The sequence below is a fragment of the Mercenaria mercenaria genome, chromosome 5 (assembly GCF_021730395.1).
Source record: "Mercenaria mercenaria strain notata chromosome 5, MADL_Memer_1, whole genome shotgun sequence".
In the NCBI taxonomy this organism is placed as follows: Eukaryota; Metazoa; Mollusca; class Bivalvia; order Venerida; family Veneridae; genus Mercenaria; species Mercenaria mercenaria.
In genome coordinates, this window is record NC_069365.1 from 76,437,141 (window position 1) to 76,447,701 (window position 10,561).

Genomic DNA, 10,561 nt, shown 5'->3' on the forward strand with positions numbered 1-10,561 from the left:
TAACTATTACATGCCATTGGATTTTAACAAATTAAATATCCCCTTTCTTGGACTTGAAAAATCTCGGTTAAGTTTTGCATATAAATTGCTCTCTTCAAAGTCAATGCAGATATTGTACTAAAACTTTATACAAGCTATTGAAGTGGATGAAACATGTTAAAAGGTGCATGTGGATGAAGCATGTTAAAAGGTGCATGTCCCATAACTTTGAATAATATTTTGGCAAAATGACTTGGAAAGTGCAGGTTAGAGTTTTTGTATGGAAATTACAATCCTTAAAACTGGTGCGGATTCTTGGTTAAAATGTGCAATTCAACAGTATCACAACATCAAATAAGTCTTACTTGAATTTGGACAATATACCTATTCACAGAAAATACATTATACTGACAAGTCTTCGATTAGTAGAGCGCGCTGTCATGGGACAGCTCTTGTTGAATTAATTATGACATTAAGTAACTGTTAAAGACTGTTTATTCTTTGCAGTGTGACATGATTTTACATTCTTATTCTTTGTCTATATTTGTTAATGGGTCCTCTAAAACCATGTTGTGACTACATATTTGCTGTATTTAACAATAACGTTATTGCTCATTACTGACTGGTCAGTACTTGAGGACAGAATGCTTATGGTGAGCTATTTGGATGTTGGATTTCTGTTGTCCACAATTTCTTTAAAAGAATATCTGTTAAACCACCAAGCCAATTTCAACCAAACTTCACAAGAATGTTCCTTTGGTGATTCCTTCAAATCTAGGTCATCCATGCAGAATTCTGGTTGCTCTGCTTTCCCCATTCTGAAATAATTTCACAGAAATGTTTCTTGGATGACCTACCAAATTCATTCAAATGATTCTGTTTTGATAAAATTGTGGCCACCTGGAGACAGGACTAGTTTTCCCTGTATGGCTAAAAGAAACTTGAAAATTTTCTCTAAAACTGCTGACCTAATTTCAAAATAATTTCAAAGCAGTGTTTCTTGAGTGACCCTCAATCAAATTTCATGTTTCTTGGTATTTTCTCTTAGTTTCTTAGTTCATTTAAAATCTTCCTGTCAAAAACACAGTTTCTTAGTTCATTTAAAATCTTCCTGTCAGAAACACTGGCCCAGTTTCAAACAGTTTCACCAAAACTGTTCAAGCTAACTGTGAAACTCTGAAGTGATCTACGGTCATCATGGCCTTCTAGTTTTCATTCCTGTTAGTGAGGTATATTTGTTTGATTATTGAATGTTGAATTTACTTTTATAACATAACATAAATATATTTTACTTTCATAATGTCAAGAATTTAACCTCTGTTAATTATGAATAAAGGAAGTATAACTGAACATATTTGTTACTGTTTTGAACAAAATCGATACAACTTGTTTGATTGCATTGAGAAATATGCACAAGCAAACTCCCATTAACAATAACCTCCCCTGATGGTATGTAAAGGGAGACAAATGCATAGGTCTTCAGCAGTGGAAATATGTGCAATATATGAGAAGGTCTTTTAAAGGCATTTATATCTTTAGTTCTAGTGGCCCCTAAAAGGGGCCAAGTGCCCCTACTTTTGGAGAGGACCTTATAATGATGCTGCAGACCAAGTTTTATGAACATCCTTTAAGCAGTTCATGAGATGAAGTTGTTTAAAGGTATTTCTAATTTTGGCTCTAGCGGCCCCTGAAGAGGCCAAGTGCCCCCATTTGACCAACTTTGGAGAGGACCTTATAATGATGTTACAGACCAAGTTTGATGAAAATCCTTCAAGCGGTTCATGAGATGTCTTTTAAAGGTATTTCTAATTTTGGCTTTATCGGCCCCTACAAGGGGCCAAGTGCCCCCATTTGAACAAACTTGGACCTTATAATGATGCTACAGATCAAGTTTGATGAAAATCCATCAAGTGGTTCATGAGAAGAAGTTTTTTAAAGGTTTTTCTATTTTTAGCTCTAGCAGCCCCTAAAAGGGGCCAAGGTGAACCATTTGAATAAACTTGATAGAGGGCCATGCCTGGATGCTACTGACCAAAGTTTGGTGTAATTCTGACCAGTAGTTTCAGAGAAGATGTTTAAGTGAAAATGTGGACAACAGACCATCCACCTATACTAATAGCTCACCCTGAACCTTTGGTTCAGATGAGCTAAAACAAGAGCTGTCTGATGACAGCGCGCTCGACTATTCGAAGAACTGATTGAAGAATGGGATCAAAATATTTCCACGGATATTCAGACAAAAGAAATAAATAGATTAGACAAAAAATGTTCCTGTATTACTTTGATTTCGATAAGTCTTGCACTAAATGGCAATATATGAGCCAATTTCAAAGTCCAAAAAGGGCCATAATTCAGTCAAAATAGTTATGTACTCTTGCCTACAGATGGAAATCATAATGATAAACAAATGTTCAAAGTTTAAAAGCCATATGTCAAATAGTTCTGAAACATGTACTTGTATGAAAACAGAACCAATTCCAAAGTCCAAAAAGGACCATAATTCAGCCAAAATAGATGACAGAGTTATGTTCTCTTTCCTGCAGATAGAGACTATTATACTAAACAAGTGATAAAAGTTTCAAAGCCATATGTCAAACACTTTACAAAAAATAAGAACTGGTACGAAAACCTTAACCAAGATTTCTAAGTCAAAAGGGGCCATAATTCAGCCAAAATCCTTGATAGAGTTATGTACTCTTTCCTATAACTGGACATGGTGATGGTAAACAGGTGTTGGAAGTTTCAAAGCTTTATCTCAAAAGACTTTGTCAAAATATGAACTGGTACGAAATATTATCCCAGATTTCTAAGTCAAAAAGGGCCATAATTCAGGCAAAATCCTTGATGGAGTTATGTGCTCTTGCCTACAACTGGACATGGTGATGGTATACAAATGTTGAAAGTTTCAAAGCTTTATCTCAAAAGACTTTGTCAAAATATGAACTGGTACGAAAAACTTAACCATGATTTCTAAGTCAAAAGGGGCCATAATTCAGCCAAGATCCTTGATGGAGTTATGTACTCTTGCCTATAACTGGACATGGTGATGGTAAACAGGTGTTGAAAGTTTCAAAGCTTTATCTCAAAAGACTTTGTCAAAATATGAACTGGTACGAAATATTAACCCAGATTTCTAAGTCAAAAAGGGCCATAATTCAGGCAAAATCCTTGGTGGAGTTATGTGCTCTTGCCTACAACTGGACATGGTGATGGTAAACAAGTGTTGAAAGTTTCAAAGCTTTATCTCAAAAGACTTTGTCAAAATATGAACTGGTACGAAAAACTTAACCATGATTTCTAAATCAAAAGGGGCCATAATTCAGCCAAAATCCTTGATGGAGTTATGTACTCTTGCCTATAACTGGACATGGTGATGGTAAACAAGTGTTGAAAGTTTCAAAGCTTTATCTCAAAAGACTTTGTCAAAATATGAACTGGTACGAAAAACTTAACCATGATTTCTAAGTCAAAAGGGGCCATAATTCAGCCAAAATCCTAGATGGAGTTATGTGCTCTTGCCTATAACTGGCCATGATGATGGTAAACAAGTGTTGAAAGTTTCAAAGCTTTATCTCAAAAGACTTTGTCAAAATGTGGACTGGTACGAAAAACTTAACCCAAGGTGTGACGCCGACGCCGACGCTGTGGTGAGTAGGATAGCTCTACTTATTCTTCGAATAGTCGAGCTAAAAAAGTCAATGATTGCTGAAGGCAAACTTCTGCTTAATACAGGTGGCTGTTAAGGCAGGTTCAACTGTACATGAAATTTATATCAAGCTGTCCTTAAAACTGTTCCTTCAAAGACCAAGTTTCTTACAGAAAACGAACAAGTGAATGAAGTATTGCCATGCAATACAAAGTCCCCTACTGGAAGGCACCTAATTTTCTCTTCTGCAGTATAACATAATGAACTGATACCTGTCAATAATGTATGAACAATATTGTACTATATATACAATAAAATATAACAAAGCACTTGGATTAAAATTTGCATATATAAAAACGTTCAGTTGTTTTCATTTGGAATTTTTTTTTGGCCGATTATACAAAAAGTTATCATAAAAGATATTTATAGTAACAACAAAGTGAAATAAACCCTAAAAAAAAAAAAAAAAAAAAAAAAAAAATCTATAAAATATAAGTCCACGAGAAACTCTTTACCAGTAGAGATAGATCAAAATACACCTAAAATTTGGATGTACCGTGCATGTTGTACCACAGAAAAGTGGTCTCAATTTTTCCCTATGGCCAGTAATAAAAAAGTTACAATATAATCTATTTATAGTAACAACAAAGGGACATAATTCTAAAAAAAAGTGTGCCTCATAGTGGTGAACATTTCTGCCAAGTTACATCAAAATCCCTCCATGCATGAAGAAGAAATGCTCCGGACAAAGTCATTCTTGAATTTGACCTTTAACCTCTAAGTATGACCTTGACCTTAGACCTAAAGCCGGGGCTTTGCGCACAACATCTTGTCTCATCCAGGGAAATGTTTGTGCCAACTGATATTCAAATCCTGTTTTGCATGACAAAGTTATACACCGGACAGGAAAAAAATCCTATTGACCTTTGATCTCAAAGTGTGACCTTGACCTTTAAGCTAGGGTTCTAGGTGTTGCGCATGACACGTCGTCTCATCATGGGGAACATTTATGCCAAGTAATATTGTAATCCCTTGATGGATGACAAAGTTCTGGACCGGACAGGAAAAAAACCCTATTGACCTTTGGCCTCCAATTGTGACCTTGACCTTTGAGCCTGGGGTCCCGATTTTGCGCATGACATGTTGCCTCATCATTAGGCACATTTGTGCTAAGTAATATCAAAATCCCTTCATGGATGTCAGAGTTATGGACCGGACAGGAAAAAAGCCCTATTGACATTTGACCCCAAATGGTGACCTTGAACTTTGAGCAAGGGCTCCGGCATTTGTGCAGGACATGTTGTCTCATCATGGGGAACATCTGTGCTAAGTAATATTGAAATCCCTTAATGAATGACAGAGTTATGGACCGGACAGGAAACAGACCCTGTTCAATGCCATGTTAACATTTGACTGCTAAGTGTGACCTTGACCTTTGAGCTAGGGGTCTGAAAGTTGTGCAAGACACATCGTCTTATTATGAGGTACAATTGTGCCAACTGATATTAAAATCCCTTCACAGATGGGAGAATTATGGACCGGACAGGAAAAAAGCCCTGTTGACCTTTGACCTCAAATTGTGACCTTGACCTTTGAGCTAGGGGTGCAGGTTTTGCGCATGACACGTCGTCTCATCATGGGGAACATTTGTGCCAAGTAATATTAAAATCCCTTCATGGATGAAAGAGTTATGGACCGGACACGAAACAGACCCTGTTCATGCCATGTTAACATTTGACTGCTAAGTGTGACCTTGACCTTTGAGCTAGGGGTCTCAAAGTTGTGCATGACACATCATCTTATTATGAGGTACAATTGTGCCAAGTGATATTAAAATCCCTTCATGGATGGGAGAGTTATGGACCGGACAGGAAAAAAGCCCTGTTGACCTTTGACCTCCAATTGTGACCTTGACCTTTAAGCTAGGGGTCCGGGTTTTGCGCATGACACGTCGTCTCATCATGGGGAACATTTGTGCCAAGTAATATTAAAATCCCTTCATGGATAAAACAGTTATGGACCGGACACGAAATTGCGGACGGACGGAATGACAGAATGACGGAATGACAGAATGACGGAATGACGGAAAAGCGCATTCCTATAGTCCCCGAAACTGGTTTTCAACCAGTAGGGGACTAATAAATTTGAACACTCCTGGCGGGAGGGACAGTATGGCTGACTGTACCAAACAGTCCAACAAAATGTTTTTGGAGAATAAATCTGGACACTGATGTGGCCGGTGGAATAGTTAGACGACATAATATTATGGTACATTACTGGGTACTTCTACTATCACTGACATTCACACTGTGACATAAAATTAACCTGAAAGCCAGGCTGACTGTAATACCAGCCCTGAAGTGAGTGCAATAGCCCTTACTCTTTAACAGTCTGGCTAAAAATGAAGAGAAAATTTACCAACTGTAGACCTGTTTCATAACTTTTTATCAAACACAATTCATTATTTTCTTCAATACAAAATAACTGAAAAGGTATTTATTCTGGTATTTATTTATTCTGGTCAGATCACTCTGTGTCTGTACTAGTAGTAGAGGATGAATTTCGTGCCCTGTGTGACTGCGTTTGCTATATGTAAAGCGCCTTTGAACATGTTTATCACGAAAAGGGCGCTATATAAATTTGGTTTAATAATTCATATAGATTTTTTCAAGGACCCTGTCCAGCAAGTAAAACATCTGTTATACTTCTTTCTTATTTCATTTAGGATCAATTTATTACAGTTTAACCTGCCATAGCAGCCATATGTATTAAGCAACTATTTGCCTTAAGCGACCATGTTGACATTTTATGCTCCCCTTTGAAGAAGTTGGGGTATATTGCTTTGCACCGTATGCGAGTCGGTCTATCTAAGGGTAGAGTAAACAGTTTCCGCCCATAACTTTAAAACCACCTGATCCTGAACCTTCAAACTTGGTAGCATGACTGAGCTTATGAAGATGACCCCTACTGTTTTGGGGGTCAATAAGTCAAACGTCAGGGTCACAGGGACATGAACCTTTAAAACGGTTTCTGCTAATAATTTAACTTGAGAACCACTTGCCCCAGAACCTTCAAACTTGTCAGCATGATTGGGTTATGAAGAAGATAATCCCTCCAGTGTTTGGGGGTCAACAGGTCAAAGGTCAAGGTAACAGGGATTTGAACAATGAACACTTGACCCAGAACCTTCAAACTTGAAAGCATGTTTGGGATTATGAAGTAGATGACCCCATTAGTAAGTCAAAGGTCAAGGTCATAGGGACCTAACCCTTGGAAACAGTTTCCATTCAAGAACTTGAGAACAACTTGGCACAGTAACTTCAAACTTGATATCATGACTGGACTTACGAAGTTGATGACCCCTATTGTTTTAGGGGTTAGGAGGTCAAAGGTTAATGTCATAGTGATCACTAGACTGAAAATGAGACAAGTCATCAAAGGGGGGCATGCATGTTTTTTAACAAACGGCTCTGGTTCTAATTTCAACTTGTCTTAAGCAGCCTATATCTAGAAAGACAACATTATTCTTAAATAAGAAACAGATTTCCATCCTTTATTCTTATTTTTCAAAACACACATGATGTCACTAGACAAAGACAACAATGTTTCATCTTCAGAAAAAAAATGTTTTTCTTCGTAACTTGATCTACCACAATAATATATCAGCTACACACTGCACAGGTCTTGTCATAATAGATTCAAATAATAACAGTGTTTATTTATAGTCTTTTTATAAAAATAACCATTTCCTTTTCTATTAGCGATGTGGTTTCCATTCCCATAAAACTTCCTTGAATTTTTTGGGTTCTGAAATAAAATAATTGAAATATTAGCAATGTATTAATTAATATTATGAATTTACAGTAAAATCAGAAATATTGGTACAAAACTAATACTTTTACTAAGCATTGTTTTAATTTCTGGATAAGAAGTTTGCAACAACAGATTTTAGATACAGATAAGGTCAAAAAAAAAGCTGTGGGCTCAATCTTTGCCAGTGATATAGAATTCTTCTTGTCAGTAAACCATCCAGCTGGCTTACCAAAGGTGAGTAGTTCTTATCCTGGTGCCTGACCAAGACTAAAGCAATGCTTGGAGGGGCACCTCCACCATCAAAAGCTGGAAAAATCATTGTATGACCTAAATTTTGTTAGTGAGACTCTAAACTCAACAAGAAATTAGATGAGACTCAGAGTGTCCATAGGACACTTGTGCCCTCCTTCCTGTCAATGTGTATGGCTTCATGAGTCTAGGTGAAATATTTTTAAGATAACTGCAACATGAACTAACTTAATGACCCCAACTTGTCTGGATGAGTGAAAGCCCATACAGAACACCAGGTGCACAACTTCAAATGCTATAAAACAATCCTCAAATGTTTAATGACTAGGTCAAATACTTTTTGAGATCATGGACACAAACTTTTATGCCTTTTTTTTACTATTTTTGACTAAGTAAAGGGCCATAACTTTGGTCTGATCCTGTGGAATCCAAGTCGAACATCAAGTGCACAACTTCACAAGCTGACTGACAATCCTGTGTGGCTTGATGACTCTGGGTCAAAAACTCTTTGCACAACAAAAATTCTGACAGGTGGATAGATGAACAGACAAGGGCAACTCCAACTTCCTCCCCCAACCTCCCCCACACCTCAAAAAAAATTGTGGGTGTGGGGACAAAAATTTGCAACCGTTATGTGAAGAATAAAATATATTTTCATGGTACACAGTGACTGTGATAATGGGTTGCTACGGCAACATATCTCAGATATCTGAATGTAGTTTGTAACTGTTTTTTACCCATCAGTCATTGCACAACTATTTCATGATATTATAGCAGAAAAGTCAGTATGTATGAATGATAGAGGTCCACTTAATTTCTCAGCCACCCTATTTAGGCTAATGAAATGAAATGTACCTGCTGAAGTGAAGTCCTCTGGGTGCTTATCCACGTAATCTTCAAGGAAGAGTTGTCTCCTCGTTTGGAAGTTGTTTCTGAGTACAGTAGCCGCTTTACCTATCAAGTAACCTCCTATTATATAACCAACAAACATCATCCTAGAAGCTGTAAACAAAAAAAAAGACAAAAAAACCAACATTGATTTGTATGCAGGTATTTGTTTTAAGGTAATGGACCTTAAAGATAAGCTACAAAATACATATTCCCTGTATTCTATTTCGGCATTCTACAGTGTTAACAAAAATTGTGTTTGCACTTCTATTTCAAATGTACAGTTTACGTCCGAAGAACTCCAAAGTGCACAATGAGAGTATATAATCATAAGGAAATTGACGAGTGCCATTACACCTCCACAGTATCTTCAATCTAATTCTGTTTCTGGACTGTATGGGGTTTAAATTCACCGAATTTCCCCCCTATTCCCCTCTTAAAAGTCTTTAAACTTTTCTTCTGCCACATTTATGCATGAAAACTAGGTGTGTGTCCATTGGACATTTATGCTCATACTCCCGTCACTTTGTACATATTTCTGACTAAGCCAAAAAAAAATCTTAAATACTGAAAAAGCGGCAGCAATTTAAATACATGAAGTAAAAAGATTTTTGGCAAACAGATTTCTGTTAGTGCGGCAGAATAGGTTATGTGACCTCATGAACGGTTTTAAAATAAAGTGGTATGATGTCATTGCGGTTTTTAATAAGTTTTAAATGAATCTTTGTACATGACTGTATTTTTTGACACGACACTTTCTTAGATATTCTTCTCAAACAATAATGTAAATTCCTTGACGGCAAATAGGTCACAGAGGTAGGCTATCCACTATCATCGTTTGACACATTTACATACATGTCAGTTTATTCAGGATATTGCACATTCGCTTTTAAAAAATTAAAGAAAAAACTTTTTTATTGATTTTTTTTCTCAACAATTTAAGGAACCGAGAAAGTATGATCAGATAGGGATGTGTCACATGGCGCAAAAACTTGAAGTAATGCCATGACAACCTCGGGCAACTATACCGCTTTGATCTCCACTTCAAATGCCATATTACCGACACACTTCTTTTAGCTCTTTGAGGGAGTGTTGACTGATGATGAAAACAAGGCCAATTACTTATTAGTTTATCAGCAGAATAATTACCCATAATTGTTAATGTTGTTTTTTTCGCTTTCAACACGGGTCGGGTGGATGATTTGGGAGCGACACTTCAAAATAATTATTTTTCGGGTTATTAAGATTGCTATAGTTCTGTCATTTTTAATTAAATTTAAGAAATAAGTCCTGTTTCTTTGAGTCATATGAAGTTATGACGTCTACAACATCACAATTTATGTGCTAGAATTGGAGGGTCACTAAAGTCTGAGCAGGTCTACTAGATTTATTCAGTTGGTTGACCTGCTGGCAACTGTTGAAAAAAGTTAAGGTCGAGGCCAGAGTATGTATTCACATAAAATTTTGTTTGCAGATAAGTGTCGATATCTTTAGTAAATAACAGGTATCATTACTTATTCAATAGCAAATCTATTACCGGACGGCTAGAACACAGCTAGGCTATAGGCGTCCGGTTACGCGACGGCTAGACACTCCCATAAGTAAATCAATTAATTTCAAGCTGTGATTTTGGGCACTGATTTTAGCACTTTTCAAACACATGATCTGTACATTTATAGATTGAAAAATCTGTAAATTTACAGATAATTTGTAAATATACCACTTTCCTAGACCTGATATGATTGAGACTCCGATTGGGGACTATCCGAACATCTATCAAGTTTTTACCATTAGTATTCAAAGGACGAAGGTTTGCTGCCTGGTATGTCCTACATAGCGCGATACCACCCACAACACCAGTCACCTCCCAAAAGTCAGGAAGTCTGGCAATGTAATTGTAATCCTCCCATGGCGTAACTCTGTTGCTCTCTGCCATGGCGGTGACCTTCGCAGGAAACCGACAATTACGAGGAGAAGAAATTACAA

At 36.9% G+C, this 10,561-nt stretch overlaps 1 protein-coding gene across 1 annotated transcript; it reads right to left on the minus strand.

The window, feature by feature from the left end:
* Positions 1 to 7,164: 7,164 nt before the first annotated feature.
* Positions 7,165 to 10,551, minus strand: LOC123557668 (uncharacterized). The gene is made up of 3 exons (XM_045349284.2): positions 10,364 to 10,551; positions 8,543 to 8,689; positions 7,165 to 7,432 (listed from the first exon to the last, which is right to left on the minus strand). The coding sequence occupies exons 1-3, from the start codon at positions 10,509 to 10,511 to the stop codon at positions 7,383 to 7,385; spliced, it is 345 nt and encodes a 114-aa protein (XP_045205219.2). The 5' UTR covers positions 10,512 to 10,551; the 3' UTR covers positions 7,165 to 7,382.
* Between the last annotated feature and the right edge of the window lie 10 nt (positions 10,552 to 10,561).

What these genes read in the sequence shown, in the direction of transcription:
- LOC123557668 (XM_045349284.2), bottom strand. Translation starts at nt 10,511, where the DNA reads ATGGCAGAGAGCAACAGAGTTACGCCATGGGAGGATTACAATTACATT. An exon ending in TCGTCCTTTGAATACTAATG is followed by an intron (nt 8,690 to 10,363) that starts GTAAAAACTTGA and finishes TTTTGTTTACAG; the next exon opens with CTTCTAGGATGATGTTTGTT. An exon ending in AGAGGACTTCACTTCAGCAG is followed by an intron (nt 7,433 to 8,542) that starts GTACATTTCATT and finishes ATTTTATTTCAG; the next exon opens with AACCCAAAAAATTCAAGGAA.